Genomic DNA, 22859 nt, shown 5'->3' on the forward strand with positions numbered 1-22859 from the left:
ATAGCAAAGAGAACTGTATCGCAAACTTTCAAGGTATCCAAAATCGCTAAATCATTATCCATGTCGGGTATTACAAAGCTGAAGTGTTGCTTAAATCGAGGAATACTGTAATAAAGTTAAGTAAACTTGAGAATGCTTTCAAATTGAACTACCTGATGTGCGTACAACCTGTGGCCCCAGTTCTTACGGTTACTTCCTCGTTACATTGCTCGACTGACCTCTGTTGGACGAACTTATGGATCCTTTCCACCTATGCCTTCCATGTTTATGTGCCTTGTTACTTTTTGTTTAAAAGGTCCAAGACGGTGTGCCTGTTCTTCGTTTAAACGGAATATATATGATCTAAGGTTTAAACCCTTTTTTTAAGTAAAAACATAACCTAAAAAAACACATGGAATTGTATTGAAGTTAGAATTCATTCATTTCAATAACATCTGCTAACTTCACGAGAGACTAGGCCTAGGTCTCTCTTTAGCCGCGCTAGGTCGATTGGTTTTATACAGAGCATATCATATTTTTGTTTCAGATGTAAAGGTGTGTAGCCTAACCATTGAATTGAAACGCTTACCCTTAAAATTATTTAAATATCGTATGACATCTTTAATGTTAGACGATTAACGTGCACAAAGCAAATATGGCAATCACAGTAGGCATCACTGTCTATAGGGTAACACTGGTCGGATTATATTTACATTCTGTCAGTTATGGGTTCTTTCGCAGCAATTTTGAGGTTAAGTGGTAGAGCGGAGAAGAGCAGTCCCTCAGTATTGCTCTTCAACCGAACTTCGCCTTTGGGGTTGCAGTCTATTGCATATACGTGCATCTGTATCTTTAAACTGTAAAAGTATGTACTACCTAATCGTATTTGTCAACTGCTGCATCACCCAATAAAGCTATATTATTATAAGGGTGGTTTATCACACCGTATACAAAAGTTTAATTCTTGTAAGGCGTTCATTTAGTCCAATTTGATTTTTCAACATAATTTTAAAACCAGAAAGGCACCAACCGTTGAATTAGTTTTGATAGAAACATGTTTAATAGAACATTTGTTACCTTTACACAATATCATTTATGAAGTTATAAGTATATTGTTTTATTTGCCAGCTAACTAAATGGTAAAACTTTCTATACGGTTTTTTTTAAGAAAAAACCTTATAGAGAGCCCTTCTAAAAGCATTTCCCCACAGAAATTTAGACACCAGTCCGACCCTGACATCTTCCCGGAATGGAGACCGTCACATTCGGTTTCATTCCTTATCGCCGGTGACTAATCCAAAATTGATTCGATGGCGCCTTGATATCGCTCTAGAAAATTCGCTACAATAAAATAAAAAACAAGTAATAAATTTTATTGGCCAATAATAAAACCGATAATTACTGAAGCCACAGAACCGAAACCCTTAAAAAATAATTCTACCCAAGTAGTGCGGAACCGGAACCAAAATTTCATATGGGTTCCGACCCCTGGGCAGCACCTGTAAAAATAAATTAACTTTATTGTCCTTTGACACTTTGTAATTATTGGTAACGGAAGATATAATGGCACATTATTATCCACAAGTGAATGGTAAAGATGGATATGGGGGGAGGAAAATGATGCATAGTAACACTTTCCAAATAATGGTAACTTCCCCATACCTACTGTCTTACCATCAAGTACTAAAATTCAGTTGGAATTGAAAATTTCAAGTTGTAGCAAGAGTTTATTCAATAAGAATTTTTTCATAAATAACGGACTACTCGTTTATAAGGGAGTATAAATATAAAAAATTAACAAAATTCATCCGAAATAAAATAAATACAACAAAATACATACAGTTCAAAAAAGAAGCTTTATTAAATATTCAAATCTTATTATTAACACCGAAGTTTGGTGCGTAAGTTGTAGATAATAATACAGTACACATGGAGAGCAGGTAAATGAAACTATTGGTGATCAATTACGATCGGTCGCTCGTAGTTTTTCTTCTACCGCCTCTCGAGACGCATCGGCTAACTCATTGGCTTGGATCGTTTTTTGAACGCCGACGAGCGCCTTTCTTAGTGCGTCGAATGAACTGAAACACGACAATTAACTTTCCTCCCTTGTTATCGGCCGACCTACGACTCACCTAGAGTATAACATCTTCTTTTTCACTTTGGCACTTTCTGGACACCACAACATTAAGAAAAGTTTCTGTTTTTTGGAAGATTCTGTGGTGCCCTGACACTGATGCATATATTCGAAATCGTAAAGACCATAACGACAGTCACCCTCGCCGCCGGCCTGCAGCTTCAGCAGGAAGTTTTCGTACTCCTCGTCCCGCTTTCCGATCACCTCGACGTCGATTTGCTTTTCGTCTCTAATGTAGAATATTACATAACGGTGCTTCTTGTCTTTCTTGATTTCTTCATAAATTGTTTTACAGATATCCGCCACTGTTACACCTGATGCCTATAAATAGAAAAAGATCAATTTGAAAAAGGTGGATGTGATTTTGTTCAGAGAGCGTTTAAGGTAAATTCCAAATTTGTACAATCGATTCACGCTTTGATTCTATTTTCGAAAAACCGCGTGGTGTTTATTTTTAAGTAACGCGTTATTTTTAATGTTAGAACCAATAACAACCAAAGTTTTAAATAAATTTCCGAAATTAAATTATGGCTCAAATATCACCCATCCATATACGATATTAAATCAGTTACAGTTGTCGAATTGGCGAAACGTGACGAATTTCTATGATTCATAAATCACAGATTTCCGAAAAAAATTTAACCAAAAAAAAAGCGAGAACGTATACACTTCAACCCCAAACGAATGGGCGAGGCTTAATGAGTCATCTCAGGAAAAAACTTAATGAAACAAAGGCGATATTGTAACGGTTAGCGATATTAACAATTTCTCAATTAAATTACTTCGAAGGAACGCTTAAAAATTGGGGATTGTTAAAAATTGGAATCATGGCGACCGGCTCTATTAATGCCCTATTGATGTAACGCCCGAATTTAATTCACCCTACACGCTGGGCGTACACTCATTAAAGAGAAATAAAAACATCACTCACCATATTGAATTAATTGCAATATTCACACAATAATCTGCTACGAATTACACGAACAATTTAATGACTACTCAGTTTTGAGAGATCTGAAGCGGACGTTGATCTGCCGGTACAGCACCGCGCTTGCGTACAATATTACTACGCCACTGCGAACGCACTTGACAGCGAAAAAAACTAAAATTATCTATTTAATTAATCACAGACCGATAGTGCAATTATTGCGATTTATTAGTCACAATGCACTTTGAGCTTTTTTAACCGAGCACTTTTCACTCGTCCCGCCGTAACCGTGGTACTACTTGTAGTGCGCGCAGACTGATATAGTCTCCAATATAAATAATCCGGTAAATTTTTGTAATATTAATCGCCACTTTAAACCGATAAAAAAAGGTTCAGACGATCACCTTACGATTAGCTCGAACTTCACTTGTGCAAATTTAAATGAATAATCTTGTCAGATATTTTAGCCAATGTTAACGCTAGCTACATGAAATGCCCATAAATGGTCAAACAAATCATTGTATATGGCCGCCGGTTTTTCAAATTTTGCCGCCAATCAGCGCAACCGTCGGTGCGCGATTAGAATTTAATTTGTTTTGGCGACGTTTGTAATTAATTATTAATTTTTGTCTGGTTTTCATGGGTTTTTCGAAACGAGTTTGATTTAGGTCACGCACACACACAAAATTGCTGCGCCATTTTTGATGTAGGTACCTAATTTAGCGTAATTATGATAGTAGAAACTTATAAAAGCACATTTTTAGAATAAAATGAACTTGTACTAATTTGGTCTAGATACTTCACAGAGTGTAGGTTGCTTATTTTAGCCATACACGACGGTCTTCCACGAAAGCGGGTGCTAGAAGCCTAAAAAAGACTACAATTTTCCCCGATAAGAAGGGCCTAGACTGTCCATTCAGTCCACTCCAGTTGCTCGTTGCCACTGAGTCCAAAATAAACTGGTCCCTAATGAATGCCCAGTTGCACCATTAAAATTAAGCCTTACCATCAGTCTTTATTCCCACGCTGCCCGGCCTGGCTAGGTTTTCGCCCCACCTTACATAAGAACGGAGAACAGATAATAATGTTAACGTCAATCAAGTATTAATTAAATTCAATTCAATTAAAAACAAAAAATTTCAGTTGTTTTAATTGAAAAAAATATGAACCATGCTGTGTCGCATACTGTAAATTTATCTTAAAGTTTCTATAAATTTTATTTAAAAATAGTATATTAAGATACAAGTGTATCAAGTCTTTAAAGCACGCACAACGAATTTAATGGCACGACGCGAAGCGGAGTGCCTTTAACGTTGTAAGTGCTTTAAAGATCAATTATGCACGTGTATCTTATAGTATCTTTTATTATACCTGCAGTATAATTTAAAAAAAGGAAATATAATGATTTCCGTTGAAAAAGATAATTCACCGTCCATTAAATCGCTTGTTGTAAAATCTAAACAAATGTTGGTACCTAAATACAGTAAAGCCTATTATAATGAATATGAAAAGTTGTTTCCATGGATGAATAGGAAGTTATTTACGAATAAAGTGCATCGATAATGCTGGCATATATGCAGGAAATGTCAAAGGTATTTAAATCTTCTATCTTTTGGTGCATTCGTTCAAAACTTCAAACAATGCTGCGATTAAGAAGTGGAACAGATTTGGAAGCATACCCTAAATTACGTACGTTTGTGAAAGCTTCAACCAAAGGATAGGTACAAGCCAAAGAAATGTTCTGCATTTACAGAAAGCGACCTAAGAGGATTTTTTATTTCAACCCCAGATGACAGTTTCAAAAGTCATATTTGTAGTATTATTACCTATACCTAGCAACTTTAAAGCACGTGTGATTTAAAGGCCTTTTTCGCACGCATTTGAGTGTTTAAAACGGAGATTATGATTCAGGTGTGATAATCCACCCTGATGGTTAGGCAACACACATTTACATCTGAAACAAAAATATAATATGCTCTGTATATAACCAACGACCGTTTTGCGCAGATGCCGAATACTTGTGTCCAAACCTCCAAATTCATAGCGTTTTCGATTGGCAAAACTCGTGCTGCACGAGTGCAATTTTTACGTTCTATTGGTAATTGTAGGTCAATTTTCTGTGTTCCATTGGCAAATGAGATGCAACGTACTCAGTGCAAATTGCGACGCACGAGGTCCAAAAGCTCGTGGAGCTGCTAGTTAACAAATTTTCAAAACAAACGTGCGACAATTTGAATTTGTTTCTTGTGTTGGGAGAGTTTTTTGTCGTCATCTAGCGATAGCGAAGATGATGAACTAGCCATAACTTCTATTTTAACAAAAAGTTGCACTTTACTCATTAAACTAACGTCAAAAATTGGCCCTTTACAGGAATTTTAAATTTATATTCCTCATCGTTTATCATAAATAATACTGAAATCGTTTGTCATTTTTTAGAATAGAGATTTGTCGATTACCTAAATCTAAAATGAGGTTATGGACAAATGACAACAAATATTTACGAATATTTATGTTCCATTGAGAGCAATTTTCACATGGATTTCTTCAGTTTCTCGTGCAACACTCGTGCAGTACGAGTTTTGCCAATCGAAAGCGCTATAAGGTGTGTTGCTATGAGAGCGATTACGTCACTTTGCTTACCGCCTATGAGCAGTCGTTTAACGTCCCTCTCGTATTATTCAAATTTATGTTTAATTATTCGCCGATTTGTTCATAATAATTAGTAGCATTAAACACAAATGAACTATGATGGTTTATTAGTGTAATAACACAAAAATTAGTTTGATTTAAAACTTTTGATAATACCCAATTCCGATTGATAGGTAACCTTATACAATGCGATCAAAAATGTGTTGCTGTCGAGTTACCTTTGGAATTTTTGTTTACATGGGAAATCGTACTTAACTTGAACTTCCGAAGACGACTCGACAGCAACTCATTTTTGATCGCCCGATAGTAAAGAGTACCTACTCTTTGCTTATAGCGAGATAAAGCACAACTCTTCCGAGGGGGGAACTAGGATAGTAATATTGGGTAACAAATGAAGCTATTAAAACAAATCACCTTTTGTAGGATTTAACTACAACTACTGGGCTATTTGTACAATTATGATTATAGTTTATTGCAGTTACCTTTATAATACAGAGTTTGCATAAAAGACAGTCAATATGCACATTGCGTAAATACTTAAATTGATTTCGATCTACTTAAAAAGCTATAAATACTTAAAATTAAAATTTAAACTATCACTAACGGAAATATATACACGGAGGAAAAAATTAGGTTATATAAAAAAATAAATAAAAAATGACTTAAAGTATTTAACGATAAATCAAACGTTATTATTATTATTAAGTTTGTCCTATGTAAAATTGATACATAGAGTCGCTAACACGCTAAATATAAATCACAATTAACCTATACTAAATTAGACCTCGCTTTTTCTTATAATCCTGTAGATTTAAACTTCGTTTGGGCCCTATATTGTTCGAAGCCGTTTTTGGCGTAACGCTTACTAAGGTATCTGGAAACAAATGATTAGATAAGAAGTGCGACAATAGTAACAAAATATGGTACTTGGTAAAGGTACTTCGAGATCGATTTTAATGTCAAAATCGTGCGCCGAGAACAAATCCTCTTGGGAAACTTGGATCGCCACCGGAATCGGTACGACGGGCGTGTCCGCCTTTTCGACCGCCACTTCCATCGCTTGCGGTACGGGGACGGGATTCTCCTTCTCCTCGGAGGTCACTTTAAATGTCATGCGAGGCTTCGTTGAGCGGCGCGTGAACGGATCTGAAATCTACACAAAGATATTGGTGCGACTGTCGAATCCCCATCTTCTGCTTGAACACACATTTTCCGAGAACGCGCTTGGCCGCTAGACGTTAATACAATTTGATGAGAAAAACAGTAGTCAACAAAATTTGGAAAACTTGATTGGGGGGGGGGGGGAAATTGTTCTATGACCTATGATTTTGATACTATAGGTCAACTTTTTGAGAAAACATTCACTTACACTCTATACACGGTGTCCATTTTTCGAGTGCTACTATGGGAATCTCACTTATCTCAAGAGATAGAAAGTTGGTTAAATGGGGGCAACGTTGCCAATTTCCGTGCTGAATAAGAATCGGAAAAGAAATTTGAAATATCTTTAATAGTTTTGAAAATATCGCAAAAAAACGAAAATTTTTGATTTTCGTTTTTAATTTTTTTTTATAAACTAATCGTAGTAAACATTTCTAATTGACACATTATTCGGACACTTTTTAATGGAGATTTCAAATATGGCATCTGGTCTTAATTACATTCAAGATGACGGAGAAACACGTGGCAACCTTAGTTTTTCTTATGGGCGCCATTTTGAATTTTGACATTTTGGGATTACGTCTTTTTTTCCCTTTACAACGATATAACACACTTGGTAGTTTAGTATCAGATTTTTCCTGAAAATACAATTTTTACTTTTTTGAGAAGAGTGCTTTGGAAAAACAAAACGTTCTTTTGTTGTAAACAAAAGTTTGACAGTTTGATCCATCTGTCTGGTTGCAGCATTGTCAGAGAAGTACCTACTCTTCCCAAAAATTTAATAATTGTATTTTTAGGAAAAATGTGATACTGAACCATCATGTGTGATATATCATTGTAGAGAGAAAAAGACGTAATCTCAAAATGTGAAAATTCAAAATGGCGCCCATAAGTAAAACTAAAGTTGCCAAAAATGGGCAGTTTTGCCCCCATTTAACCAACTTTCTATCTCTTAAGATAAGTGAGATCCCCATAGTGGCACTCGAAAAATGAACACCATGTATACCTACCTTTTTTCCTTTATTAGCTCTGTACTCCTCCATGATGGCCCGTTCGGCTTCCTCCACGTTTCGTTTACGATTACGATCATTAATATACGATATACTCGAGATAGACGATGTTCTTAGCTTATCTAATTCGGACGCGCGCTCCTCCAACTCCTGCAGGCGCTGCGAAATTTCGCGCGACGTCTCGTCGTCGCCCCTCGCCAGCGCCCCGTCCCTCTCCTTCATCAGCTGCGTCTTTTTCATTGCGTAATTGTAGGGGTTTGTCTTGAAGCGCTCCTTCTCTCGGACGATGCGTTCAATGTCTTGCTCGTTAAACTCGTAATTCAAGGCTTCCTTAACGTCTAACTGCTTCTCTTTTATACGTTCTTGCGTCGGCATCGCAATGGCGGCGGCGGTCGTCGCCTCAACCCACTTGAGATACTCGGATTCAGAAAACTCCTGGTTCGACACAAACTCCAATCGAAACACCCGCTCTTGCGCTCCGTGCCTGACGCGCACGCCCTGTGCAACCAAAAGCCAATTAGCGGAGAGCGCGCGACACACCCACTCACCTTATTCGTTCTGGTATTGCCCAACTGATAAATTTTGGCAGTTTCGTGCACGTCAGTCACTTCCGCCACGCGATATACTGGCAGGCTGTTGTTTTGTCCGATGCCGATCTTTATAAAGCAGCCCTTGACGATTCGGTCGAAGAATGGCAAGTGGACGAAGCGCTCCAGCTTGTGTCTGGATAATCGGATTAGATTCAAGTCCATCCGAGACGGCACGTAAGCCTGTTTCGGCGCTTCCTCTTCGTATTGATCGCTTGAACTGGAGCTCGACGATGAGCGAGATCTTGTAGACACCGTTACGGGCGGTGCGGGTCGCGTGGGTGGGGGCGAACTTTTACCACCTAAACGAAAACTAACCATTAACAGAATAATTACCCCATTAAGTGTTAAAACGACTCATACTTTCTATGTGCGCGCCTATATCTACGTTTATTGAAAACATCTGTATCTAAAATTTCACAAGACACGCCGCGAATTAAAAAAAAAACCAGAATAAGCCGTCACACTAGCGATTAGTTAAAGCGCATTTGTCATTAAACAAAGCACTCAGTTTTCATATCGGAATAATTGGACGCTTCGATACTAAGAAGCAGTTACTTTAAGATTTATTTACTTCTTCTAGAAATAAGAAAAAGAAGTACACGTTTTAATTTCTAGCGCCGTCTTAGCCGCCGATAAGGAAACCAGTTGCCGTATATCAGTTTTCTAATTGATCCCATTGATGTCAATTAGGAAAAATTAATATTTTAGAATTTCAGAGCTAAGTTACCAGATTCTAGTAACTTTAATGTTAGAGATTGCTCCACCTGTTTGGAGATATCTGTATATATTTTTATAAAACATGACAGTACTATGAAGTTAGGTTATAAAAAATGTTCCAAAACCCACTCGTGGATATTCCCGCGTAACACAAAGTATTGAAACGATGCATCGTCATCGAAAGCACACAAAATGTCGAATCTGCATATTGAAGTACGTCCACGTCCAGAGAAAGAGAAAGGTTAAATAAGTAAAATAAAGTTTCAAAGAACTTACCAAACATAAGAAACTTGGCTATGAACAGTCTGTGCAGTCACTGCGCATGCCCACATAATTTTTACCATGTGCGAAATGTTTGAAATTTCAAAGCAATATCTCCATAAATATGAAAGTTGGCATTGCGCAGTCTGCGCAAAATATGGAGTTAAATGAAACTGATCGAAATGGGCAAATATAGACCATAACAGCTATCAATTAGCGAAAACCCGAAGTCTCTAGGTGGCCCAGGGGCCGAGATCTCGATCGAACGGACGGACGGAAACACGAGCACATAAGCTTTACCTGAACTTCGTTGTGTTACGCTAAAAATTATAGCTATTCAGATTTTATTTGTCAATTTTTTAAGTTGGCAGCAAATTTGCCCAAAAATGGCGGATGATTGCGGTACTTTCTATATCTAGTGACTTTACTGGAATCTAAAAAAGTGATGTTTCTGTGAATTCCGCTATATTAACCTAACAAAAAAATGTCCGGTCTTTGAAGTCGACGATAATCTGAACAATTTTTGTTCGACCATTTTTCCTGTATCTCTAAAAATTAAGTGGTGGGGGGTATTCAAAGGTTTCCGTAAAGAACACCCTGTATCTTCGAAACGACTGAGCCGATTTTAACAAACTCGAGTTAATTGAAAAGAGTTATACTCGGCTACAAATATTATAATATTTGAAGGTTTGTTAGTTTCACATATCGCCGCTTGAGGGCTCTTTTCTACATTCCTACAGAAATAGTTAATTTTCTCACAAAAATTAAACGCGTTGGTTTGATTTTTTTTTCATGAAAAAGTAGCTAAATGATGCCTAAACAAGTTCGCGAAAACAGCATCTCGATATCTTGTTCCCAACCTAAAATTTAGGCCAAAGAAAATTTTATACCCTCAAAATTTTAATTTTTTAAGCTAATTTTTCCGGAATTATCTTTAGTTACTTTTTCATGAAAAAAAAATCGAACCAATGCATTTAATTTTTTTGAGAAAATTCACCATTTCTGTACGAATGTCGAAAAAGGCCCTCAAGCGGTGATATGTGAAACTAACAAAACTTCAAATAGTATAATCTTTGTAGCCGAAGAATAGCTCTTTTGAACTAACCTGATTTTGTTTAAATCGGCTTAGCCGTTTCGAAGATACAGGGTGTTCTTTACGGAAACCTTTGAATACCCTCCACCACTTAATTTTTAGAGATACAGGAAAAATTGTCAAACAAAAATTGTTCAGATTATCGCCGACTTCAAAGGCCGAACATTTTTTTTTTAGGTTAATATAGCGGAATTCACAGAAACATCACTTTTTTATATTCCAGATTGCAGTTACGCCCCCTAGCGGTCATTTCAGAAACTTAAAAATATTTTCCAAGTTTTGCTCGTAGCCGTTTTAGTAAAATCCCGATAAGACATTGAGGGCCCAGGAAAGATTAGTCATTGGCAATAAAAAGACGTAATCTTTTCGAGAAGTAGATATGACGTGTTTGTTCGAGAACATTCTAGAATAGTCGGATGCGTTCGAGATCTTTCGAGAAAGAGGGGGCGTTTGCTATGCATCTGGTTCAACACTAAGGAATGTCGAGTGTTGAAAAGAGAGCAGGAGGGTGCCTTTGTTAATTTAACGATTACAGTGGGGCTGTGAGGCCTAAGAGCCAGCTTCAGGTTTGGACAAGTGACAATCAAGCCTAAGGCTAGTAGCGCCATTAACAAGGGCCCGCTGGAGAGGATAACCAGAGAAGTGCCAGGCACCCCCGCCGAAGGCACAGGTTCTCGCGACTAGCGAAAAGTCAGTCGTCCGCCCAGAGAGCCGATGTGCCTAGGGCGTTAGCCGAAGAAACATCACAGGCGACAAAACCGCCTTCTACAGGCGAACCTCCAATAGAGCAACGCTGTGTAAGAGGTTCGCCACAACCAATGCGACGATTGCGTTCATACGTCTATGGGGGGTCACAAAATCACAATCAATGGTATGTTAATCTACAGTAAGGGAGATAAGGCACCGAGAACTGCAATGCACCTGAAATCCCAAGTGAACTTCATAACCTGGATGCAGTAGAAATCTCCACAGAGTAACCTGTAACGAGGATGGGAAAGGGGCCATAGTGGTGGTCTCAGCCTACCTCCCGCGGAACTCGGCGGGGGGGGGGGGGGATACCCACAGGAGAAGAAAAAGGCTACTGTAATGGAGAAACATCAAACTAGTCATGGGTTGGTGCACCCTAGGAGGAAACACGTTAATTCGAATTAATTCACGTTAATTCAAATTAATTCACGTTAACTCAAATTAATTCACGCTAATTCAAATTAATTCGCGTTAATTCGAATTAATTCACGTTAATTAAAATTAATTCACGTTAATTCAAATTAATTCACGCTAATTCAAATGGATGCACGTTAATTCAAAATAATTCACGTAAATTCATGCTAATCTAATTTCTGAGCAGTTCGAAATGGCTTTTCTGATCGACTTGGTTACTGTACTTAATGGTGACTTATTCGAACATTTATTGTAAATTGTTATATGAGGAACTGTTTTTAGTAATTTGGTCTTTCTTTATGTCGAATTCGCTGTTCTAAATATACAGGGTGACAATTTGAAAACTTACCACCCCCCATATCTTAGTAAATAAACGAGATAGGTATTTAAAAAAATCAAAATCCGTTTCGGTAATTTGGAGGGGGAATCACAATGACATAGTTGGCGACGCACCCCCTCCAACCCCCTGCGCCCCAGCCACCCCAACTTTCAAATCTTAAATAGTGACCCCCCATGTGTGATACGTCTTTGGAAAGCTCTGAAAAAATGCTTTCCAACCATACCAAATAGCATTACATTTAGGTTAGTAATTATCGTGCAAATCAAAAAATAAACTAATATGATACATTTGAAATCTGTCGTATTTAAAACGCAACCGGCGAACATTAGACGAACTAAGAGAGAGAATAATTCAAGAATGTCGAAATATTGCAAAACCAACATTTGAAAAGGTTCGACAAGAGTTTGAGAATAGATTATAACTGGCGATCAAAAATGAGTTGCTGTCGAGTCGGCTTTGGAAGTTCAAGTTAAATACGATTTTCCATGTTTATTTTTTGATTTGCACGATAATTACTAACCTAAATGTAATGCTATTTGGTATGGTTGGAAAGCATTTTTTCAGAGCTTTCCAACGACGTATCACACATGGGGGGTCACTATTTAAGATTTAAAAGTTGGGGTGGCTGGGGCGCAGGGGGTTGGAGGGGGTGCGTCGCCAACTATGTCATTGTGATTCCCCCTCCGAATTACCGAAACGGATTTTGATTTTTTTAAATATCTCGTTTATTTACTAAGATATGAGGGGTGGTAAGTTTTCAAATTGTCACCCTGTATGTAATACTTTTTGATACAATGCGATCAAAAATGATTGGCTCTCTAGTCGCCTTTGGAATTTTTGTTTACATGGGAAATCGTATCTAACTTGAACTTCCAAAGGCGACTCGACAGCCAATCATTTTTGATCGCCCGATAGAATTTGATTTGCTTTATAGCAGACATTCCATGGCATGACGGATATTGGCGTAGTTTTTGTATTATAAAATTCCATGGCATCACAGATTATTGGAAAAGATGGGGGTTTTATTTTTCCAATTTTCCGTCTTTATTATGCAACAAATTGAAAACTAATACGGTTGATTGAGGTAAAAAATTTTTTCCTACAAAAAACCTTAATATATTTTTGCTCTAAAATAATTTAGGGGGCCAATAATCGCATGTTATGAATTTTACATTGAAATCCCTATGATGCGTTACGCAAGTCACCACCCTGTATATGACTTATGTATTTGTTTTATTCGCATGTGTTTCACATTCTTTGTTTTTTGTGTGTTATTTGAAATTAAAAATATTTGAAAACTAATAAACATTTCCAAATAAGCAAGAAATTGTCTTTTTACACAATCCTGCCATCTTACGTTCGCCATGGAAACCAACATGTGTGCAATACATATATTTTAATGTACAGGGAGATTAATAATCATATGCTACGCCGCTCTTATAAAATATCACATTAGTAATCATTTGCCGCAACCAGGTATATGTGTACCAATACAAAACATAACCTATAATTCCACAAATCATGATTTGTGATTCTTGTTACTTTCGTCCTTTTTAAAACGGCTTTTTTCAAGACTACCAGTTTCTTTCAAATATTTACAAGGTGGGTAAATGTTGATTTAGGTTAAATATGGTAAGACGTCAAAAGTTTACTTTGTTTTGAATTTTAAGGTTATGTTTTAGTATTGGTGCACCACGCCTGTTGCGGCAAATGATTACTAACGTCATAATTTATTGAAGCGGCGCAGCAACTCATTATTGATCGCACTGTATAAAATGCAATATTGCAAATAATATTTAATATAAAAATATAACAAATGAGATGGGGGAAGCCAACTTCAGAGCAACATTTAGCTTCTTTAATCGGCTAAAACTACTCTGAAAGGAGCAAGGGTTCCTTAAGAGGAGTAGGTGCTTAAAGGCAATACTGCCTACCCTCATACACACTCAATATAATACCTGCGCATGCGCAATTCTGCCTTGTAAGTTGTTGCTTTTATGTCCAAGAATGTGTACCTACCAAATTTGGTTGGAGAGTAGAGGCCAACACTATGGTAATTTTTGTTATTGTGATTCCTGGTCAAAAAAGTGGGGGCCATGCACCCACGCATTAAGTTATTTAGCATAAAATTCCCCAGAAACCTTCTACTTTTGCCCCTAAGAAATTTTCCAATAATTTCTACGGTTTTATAGATAGGAAAAGAATTAGGGTACTACTAACCTTCACTTTCACTGTCGTCCGAGTAAATATCGCACGCCTTAAGCTTAATGGAACTTTTGGTGGGCGACGTTTCCGCCTCCTCCTCGTCCCTCTTCCTCTGCTCCTCCCTTCGAATGGACTCGAGCTCCTCGCGCTTCTGCTTGCCCTCGCGACGCGCCTTCAACTCGGCCATCGCGTTCACCCTCTTGTCGACCTTCCCGCGATTCTCCTCGATGTTCTTCTTGCGCTCCTTGCTCCGCTCCTTGTGATCGATGGAACTGTACTGCACCAACTTCGGCTGGTCCTCCCTGCCCTTTGCCAACTTCTCCTTGGCCCTCTCCGCCCTTTTCGCCAGACGCAGTTTCCTCTCAATCTCAAATCTGAAAAATGTCAAAAATGAAATCAAGGCCAACTCTGACCGTTCCTAAACCTTGTCTTCATCAGCTCGCGTTGCTCAATTCGTTTGAAAATCTCGGTCTCGCGTTCCTTCTCCGTGAGACTGGAGAGACGCGCACGATCCTCATCATCGCCCATCAGCTGATCGTCGTAGCCGTCGTTGAACTCCTCCTCGGAGCTGCTACTGTCGGATACCTCGCCCTCTTCGGGCTCGGAATTTTGCTTTCCGTCGTCTTTGGGGGCGTCGTCCGACGACACGGACGAATGTTTGTTGCGCTTCTTCGCCTTGACATTCTCGGTCTCGCTCTCAGAGTCGGATTCGGGTTTTGAGTTATCTGCAGTGCTGGGTGACCTTTTTTTTCTATTCTTCTTCTTGGCCAAACTTAAGAATTCCTGAAAGACCATGAGGTTTAATTCGACTTACAGAAGCTGGGTCATGTTTACATGGAAAGAGCTCAACATGTTTGGGGAAAATGTCTAAAAGAGACGTCAATTTTGAAAAGTATTATGCAAGTTTAATGCGTATAATTCCAAAAATCTTAGTTGGCGCCTTAAACTAACCTAAATAATAAATGAAGAAAGGACTTACCGAGTCTAGATCACTGTTTGAATCATTACTCGAGTCGGAATCGATTAATGCCTGTGTCTTACGTTTCACCATTTTCGCAATTTATTAAATTTGATTAAAAAATTTGGAAAATAAGGAGCTGTGCTGAACACAAGCAACACAACTCTTTATCCAAAACCAGTTGTGACTCAAAACTAATTTCTTTTGCCTTGACATTGCTGCGCACGCTCTACAAACGTCTGCCACAACCAGTGACCATTCAACTGTTTTAAATCAGCGTACCTAAACGTGTTTTAGGATGTTGGACAGAAAACACGAACAGTTTAAGCCCATCACACAATGAAAAAAATAAGCAATAAGAAATAGTGACGCCGTACACGCCAAACACAACAAACAAATAGCAACAGACTATAAGCCAATCAAAACACTCGTGCCGTTTGAATTACGTCATTATAATGGCAGCTAAATGTAAGGAAATTATAGCAGGCTAATTGCACCGACATGACATCAAATATAATTCCAACTTCAAAGTTCATAACTTCACAAAAACAACACCTCATACAGTCATACTTGTTTTATTTTGGGTTAACAAGGTAAAATAATGAATATAGAATACGCGTACGCGCCTCTTCTAATGTCATTGGTTCGCAATATGAAATAAGGAATAAAAATTCGACTGAACGAAATTATTATTTCTTATTTCCTAGGCTTATGTCATATTTCAGTGTTGTGTGCTAATCCATAAAGGTCAATAGATTGAAAATTGTTATTCCTTATTTTTTTCATTGTGTGGTGGGCTTTAAACGCACTTTCATCGGTTGGCAGGGTTTCGCTGGAATCCACAGGGTGCCATTGTGGTCGAATGCGAGGACCAGTAGAGCTTGGACTGGGTGAAGAGGACCCTCCCCTTTTCTTAGTCCAGGCTCAGAGTTATAGGGTAACCAAAGAGATGGCTGTGTTATAGAGGCGGGAGAAACGGCCACAATCTTGAAGCGCCTCCACATCCACAAATACAGAAACCGTCTTTACCATCATAACATAGACGAAAAACGTATGCACAATCTTCTTGAGAATTATGTTCTCCTGGTATCCCCGTACTTCTTTCTCATGTTCTATATATAAAAAACATGACCGGTTTTTCTGAAATTCGAGAATGCCGAGTTGCCTACATATCAAAGGTAGGTTTTCTTAAAATTCCGAAAACGATTATATTATAGAACTATATGCGTTACTTAAACCATTGAATTCTTAAACTTCTCGTAAGTTCCGCGATTAAACAGAAATTACTTTAATATGCAAAATTAGCAACTGAAACGCTAATATAACAGGTTGTATTTGTTGCAAGTTGTGTATAAATCTACTCACTGTGTTTAAACAAATAGAAATTAAAAAAATTATATCGTTTTGACATCTAATGTTGGTATACTGAACTATTTGCCTCGCCGAAAACTACTGTATGGTAGAAAGCACAGGGAAGCTTTGACCTTCACTGTGATTGGTTAAAACACGAGTCAGTATTACGCTGGAACGTAAAACCATTGTATTTATAGTTATAAATTCAATGGTAAAACCCCTGGCGAATTTTGTAAGCTGGTAGTTTATTTCGCCAACTAAACTGTCAAAGTGTCATTAGCTGTTAATGTCAAAGATTTATTTTTGTTCGCGGTGCTGGATATTTCTACTTTACGTAGTTTTATCATTTTCCTGTCTGTTTATCTTCAAACACAGCGCCATCCTTCTTATAATGAATTAATTATACTTTGTTAGTTGAACATTTATTTCACAGAGGACACTCTGTAAATTCGGACATCTGCAACACCCCCTGTACTTTAGGTGTTGTTTACATCGGTCCTACACGGAGACGGATCGGTGACAAAAATAGTTTATTAAACCAACGTTAGATGTCAGAACGGAACAATGTTCGAATAATTTCTATTTTTTAAAAAACGTACTGCTGACTGCTGTTCTTTTCTTATATTTTGCTTCATTTATGCAGTGCGTAGATTCATACATACAAATACAACTGGTTATTAGCGTTTCTTGTGCCAATTTTGCATATTAAAAATTGATTTCTGTTGGCGCACGAAACTTACGTAAATTTTAACGCGTACCTAACGCATATAATCGTATAATATAAGTGTTTTTAGACTTTTAGGTTGCATCTTAGATTCAATCAAAAAGAATTCAATGTCTTAAGTATGTATAGGTACCATAATATGTAGGCAACCCGGCATACTCGTTTTTCAGAAAACCGGCCGTGTCTTTTTATACATAGAACATGACAAACGCTATCCGGAATACTAGGAGAACATAATCCTCAAGAAGGTTATAATTTTCAAAATTTTGCAATTCATATTTATGTTGAAGGAAAGTCTGTTTCTGTATTTGTGGAAATTTAACCTCAAATTTTTGCTTACTTTTTCAATAAATAAAATTAATGTTATTTATATTTTCCTTTACCTAAAGGTTTAAATTATGGAATTGGGATTGAAATTGAACTGCCGGTATCGTTATTGGAGAGATTTGGGTCGCAGAGCCGGAAGTTCCGTGGTTTAGGATTGTAAATGCTTTCCAAGTTTTCACATCACCCATAAATACGAGGGAGAGTCAAAAATTAGCCGCACTTTTTTTTAAATTTTATTCACATCATTAAATCTGTGTCACAATGTAAGGTTTAACCAAGTACCTGCATCACTTTTCTACATAGCATCTGGCATCTTTGAGTGATCCAAAGAGATGAAAATCTATTGAGCGAGGTCCGAGCTGAAGGAAGGGTGTTCAAGCACTCAAAATCTTCTCATCAGTGGCGTCCTGCTCCCTTTTTATGCTTTAGGCTTGTCTGGCCACCTTTACATTTCTCAATCCATTCGTATACACTTCCCCATATTGTGTGCAATGCCTACGGAAAATTTTGACCTGTAGTGTAGGTACTTATAACCCCCAGGTTCTACGCTAACTTCACACTACAAGAACATGGAAATAAAGTCAACCCGGCAACGTTTAAAAATGGCCACCCGATGGACTATTCCCTTCAAAACTAAACAAGATCCGGTTTAAATTTGAAAAGTGGCACGTGATAAGACATCTAAGGCAGGGCCCCCTTACATTAGTTGTAAACAACGCTATGACCTGAAGCACAGTAGGGAAGGAACGTAAAATAAAACACTGAATAATTTAATAATGATCGCAATTATTATTGATTGTATAAGCTCGGAAATTTAAGTCGAAATAAATTACATTGCAAAAATAAACTTTGAAAATTGTAGTTCACCGAATAAAAATACAAATAGGCTGAAAAAAAGGAACTTATCAATAAAAAACCAGCCATCAAAATAATATTAAGTTGTGTAGTAAAATTAATTGTTTGTAATGATGTGAATGCGTAACATAAAATTATAACATCACAAAAAGTAGCAGGTAAACTTCAAGAGGTAACATATAGGTTAAAAACAAGTTTTGGGAATCATATCATGGGTCAGGTAAGCAGGTACCAAGATTCTAAGAAAGGGTAAAATACACAGGATGTGACTCATCTTTGGTGCAATAATGTCCATTGTTAAAAACAAGATTGACATGGCCTTGTAGGCAAATTTAACTAAAACAAGATATGTGGAAATTACGAATCGTAATATTCATTTATCGCACATAGATTCTAAACTGAAGATCTTTTAATCCCGCTCCTGCAAGATAGGTAACCCGCTCCTGGTTTCGGGGTTTCGAGCCTACAGTTGAATGTCGAAGACAATCACGGAATTAGGTGTCGTAATTAAATTTTGACTACAGTTTTTTTACCACCCCAGTGACTGCTTCATTCACGGAGAAAAACGTTATTAACAAAGTACAACAAGTCAGCACATACATCAAACGAATTGGTACTTTCCACATATTAAAATAAAATGATCAAAACTTATATCATAGCATACTACAGAATTATGCTTATATGAATGTAACTTCTGGGACAAGACCAAGTAATGAACATCAATAAACATAAATTAAGCAAACATTACACCAAAAACGTAAACGATTACAAACAATAGTATAACGGTATCACATATGTGATTATGCAATGCGGTTAAACCAAGTAAATTTTAAAAACAAAGATTCAAACACACAAAAAATATAAAATGTGGCATACAAAACACAAATACGATATATAGAAATGCGAAGATTACTACCTGCATTAAAAAAAAAACAAAATAACAACAAACATTTATGGAGCGACGCGTTCACGACCGCCATTCAAGACTAGATACCCAACGTAACCCCATATATATATTCTATTATATATGCGTAACACCCGTCCGTGCTTTTTAGATGGTGCAGGCAACTTTTTCCTAAGGTATACTTTAAAAGGCCCACCTAGAAATTGCATGGTTGCCAACTCTCAAAAATGTATTCATCGTCGTAAGTTGTATATACAGGGTGGAACCTCTCAGACCCCTGGCCACAGAAATGAGACCACCGTTTTTAGTTAAATCTGGGTGCATACACCAAACGGAGTCGTAAAGATGTGTATGAGGAAAGTGAAGATAATTTTTGACTCTCCTACGTGTGTCTCGTACAAACGTTCTAATCGCTCTTTGTGAGTCACCTCTCCAGACACTCCGTTCTCGATATATTAATTGCGCTTAATGTTTTAACTCTACCATTAGATATATTTTTCCAGACAGGTAACGGGTGGGGGACATGGGTAGGTATATATAGTGATCGATCGACCAGCTTCCCCCTTAGTCAGAATGGTACCGTGTTCCCATATGAAATGTAGGTTCCGGTTTCACACCATACTTATGTAGAATTATTTTTTAACGGTTTCGGCATCGGTACCGGTTCTGTCACTTTCATAACTTTCGGTTTCCGTTCCAGTTATTTTCGGCATAAATAAATAAAAAATAGAATCAATTTTAAGAGCAACAATATAAAACAGATTTCCCTGTCATAAAGCGACAACAAGGCTACACTGCACCAGACACGAAAAATACCGGTTCTTTGGTACAAATAATAACGGTACCACTATCGGTTCCCGTTATGATAACTTCTTGAATAACGGCTCCGGTTCCGGTTCCGTGTGAGGGACCTATAAACGCAATCGTTTCGTATTCCGGTTCTTTTCGGTTCCGGTTCCAGTCCCTGATGATTGAGATTGTTTATACCTACCTAAAGCTACAAACAATTACCCGTTTGCGCTCTTACGGCATCAGTTTCGTACAATATTGACTTCCAAATAAGATATTGACGAGATAGCTTAGCATTCCACTTGAATTCCAACGAAAGCGTGGGTAATTTAAAAAAATTGATGTGGTAAATTCTGTTTCTGTACAAGATTGCTGCTTTAGAGATGACTTCCGGAATTATGCAAAAGTTGAAATGTTTTCTTTATGTAAATATTAAGGTCCCTACTGATCTATTTTTCTGAAAAAATTAACAATATCTTGGTCGTAAAAGTATTTCTCTTGCAAGCGCATCTGCGGAACTGGGTAAGAAATTCATATGGTGACCTCAATGCGTAATCGCCTACACATGCATGCATTTATTACATCTCCATCCCCGTCAATTCTTTGATCAATAATTCTGCAAAGTACAGATGCGCCAATGTGCTCTTATTAGGGTGCAGGTACGTACTAGTCACAATCACCTACAAAACACGCACTTGCTCCGAACCAATTTACATAAAGGAAACACATACAAAAATTCAATTCGATTCGTACACGTTATCACCACCCCTCGTGTATACATAAAGAAAATTGGGGAACCGATTTTCTCGTTTCGCATATCACGAATGCATCTTTGTTTTCTAACGCATCTAATATGGCATTTCGCCGTCCCCCTCTAATATTATCACGGTTTTATCACGGTCTCGCTCGCGCCGAAATTTTTGCGCTTGCGTCATAATTTAGTCAATGAATGGACGGATGGGTTTAGTTGCTTTCGGCGTCGGGCACCAAATGGATGAGTAATAATATTCAATTACACTCGGCACGATTGTCTGTACGTCGCAAATTCGATTAATAAAAAAGGCAGGACCACAGTCGGACCATATTAAGCGCAACAATCAGTGATAAAATAATAATTAATTAACCCGCGCAATCTGCCCGCTGGTTTTTTTTGAATTTTTCCGCTCGTCTTTCTGGCCCAAAAGCGTATAGGGCGATTCAATTTAACAATTCGCCGGTGACCCTAATTAACGCAACGTGTTTTAATTAAGCCCCGCATACCAACAAGTTCGTTAAAGAAAAATGTTTAGTGCGCCCCTTTAATCGACGAATTCAGTGCAAATGTTATTTTGAGTGCCAAAGAGTCAATATGGAGGGTGTGTCTGCCCCGTCCGGCCTTACGTTGACCTAAATATTGCCGCGCGATCAGGGTAAGTGAGCGTCGCTTTTTCTGCCCTCTCCGACTACCCAGATTTGATATGCGAAAAATGATTTCGTGCACGTCTCGCGTGCAATTATTTAATAGAAAAATCTCTCCACGTACAATTTAGCGCACTTTAAAACGCTCACGGAATTTAATCCCACTCGCGGAAGGATTGCGATTTTTCAATGATGCGCACGGATGAGTGAACCAAAAGGAAGCGAAAATGATGTAATACACAAAAGCGTTTTGACTGATTTCACAGGTCCCTGAACTGAAAACCATAAACGCGGAATGCGAGGCCAATGCGTATAGGCATTTTCCCTTGCGAGTGCCGGAAGCGCTTTGCCAAAATTTGTGACAATTGTTCCTCAATGATCCACTCTGCTGGGTTCCCGAACCCATGGAAAGTCTTGAGATGGGTAGGATCCAGTAGGCATGCACATTTCATCTTCCTTTTGCAATCGAGCGTGACCACCATGTTAACTAAAACAATTTCCCAATTTCCAGTTTCTTTACTGACTTTGAGCTAAATGAACACCACCTTCTGTTGATTTAGAACCCTGATGACCAGCCCTTACGTTACTTAACTTTCCCCTATCTTGCATTCGTCAGCAAGAGACGACACTTTGCATCTTCAGCTGCGTCAGTTGTTTCTTTGCTGAAACACCCTGTAAACAAAGCATTAATAAACGTTGACACATCGGACCTGCAAAAGCAATCAAATGCCACAAGAAATTCAATTATAAATAAACAATTTGTCGATGTCCAAACTGCAGCAACCAAGGAACGCAGCTACAAAATTAATTCTGCATATGCATGATGCATTACTTTTGAATACCTCCATAAGCGAACACACTGTACCTAAATATAAATAAAAATACTCGCATCTGCAAATAGTGTAGGAGCTAGCCCATATCACGTGTGCCGTTGTACGTCCCCTAAGTTTGGTTGCGGGAATTTGTTAAGTATCTATGGGAGTATGAACAAAATTTGGTCACATAGTCCAAATCATGATCGTTTGGTCGCCATATTTAAAAATGGCCTCCACCGTGGAGGCTCCACGTAGCTAGATTTGTTGTTTAAGTATACCGGGTGGTGCCTAGCGCGACGCAGCATAGGGATTTCAATGGTAATTTCTTTATAGTCAATTACTAGCTCCCCTAATTATTTTAGAGCAAAAGTCTAAATACGTTTTTTTTAGAGAAAAAAATACTGCATCTGTTCATATGATTACTTATAATTTTCCGTTTTTCAAAACCGTAGAAATCGACAAAATAAAAAGGTTCATTTTACAATAAATCAGATATGCCTTGGAA

General features: G+C 37.9%; 3 protein-coding genes and 1 long non-coding RNA gene across 7 annotated transcripts in view; 1 reads left to right on the top strand and 3 right to left on the bottom strand.

Annotated features, from left to right (window-relative positions):
- Positions 1-1812: 1812 nt before the first annotated feature.
- On the bottom strand, positions 1813-3501 carry LOC116180414 (cofilin/actin-depolymerizing factor homolog). The gene is made up of 3 exons (XM_031500384.1): positions 3048-3501; positions 2115-2437; positions 1813-2060 (listed from the first exon to the last, which is right to left on the bottom strand). The coding sequence occupies exons 1-3, from the start codon at positions 3048-3050 to the stop codon at positions 1940-1942; spliced, it is 447 nt and encodes a 148-aa protein (XP_031356244.1). The 5' UTR covers positions 3051-3501; the 3' UTR covers positions 1813-1939.
- Positions 3502-6361: 2860 nt separating this feature from the next.
- LOC116180413 (RNA polymerase-associated protein Rtf1) lies at positions 6362-15384 on the bottom strand. The gene is made up of 7 exons (XM_031500383.1): positions 15211-15384; positions 14656-15014; positions 14247-14605; positions 8413-8753; positions 7865-8362; positions 6621-6846; positions 6362-6567 (listed from the first exon to the last, which is right to left on the bottom strand). Exons 1-7 carry the CDS (start codon positions 15280-15282, stop codon positions 6467-6469), a joined length of 1956 nt encoding a protein of 651 aa, XP_031356243.1. The 5' UTR covers positions 15283-15384; the 3' UTR covers positions 6362-6466.
- Positions 15385-17678: 2294 nt separating this feature from the next.
- LOC116181168 lies at positions 17679-21008 on the bottom strand. Its single transcript, XR_004147211.1, has 3 exons — positions 20873-21008; positions 20344-20821; positions 17679-18088 (listed from the first exon to the last, which is right to left on the bottom strand). It is a non-coding gene; the product is annotated as an uncharacterized LOC116181168 (long non-coding RNA).
- A 93-nt stretch (positions 21009-21101) lies between these two features.
- The window catches only part of LOC116180461 (kazrin), a 36301-nt gene continuing 34543 nt past the window's right edge, over positions 21102-22859 (top strand). For all 4 annotated transcript variants that reach the window (XM_031500450.1, XM_031500454.1, XM_031500452.1 and 1 more), the window contains exon 1: positions 21102-21550. The gene's annotated coding sequence lies outside the window, so the exon portion shown is untranslated. The remainder of the gene's footprint in view (positions 21551-22859) is intronic.

This window comes from Photinus pyralis, unplaced genomic scaffold (genome assembly GCF_008802855.1).
Source record: "Photinus pyralis isolate 1611_PpyrPB1 unplaced genomic scaffold, Ppyr1.3 Ppyr1.4_LG9, whole genome shotgun sequence".
Classification (NCBI taxonomy): Eukaryota; Metazoa; Arthropoda; class Insecta; order Coleoptera; family Lampyridae; genus Photinus; species Photinus pyralis.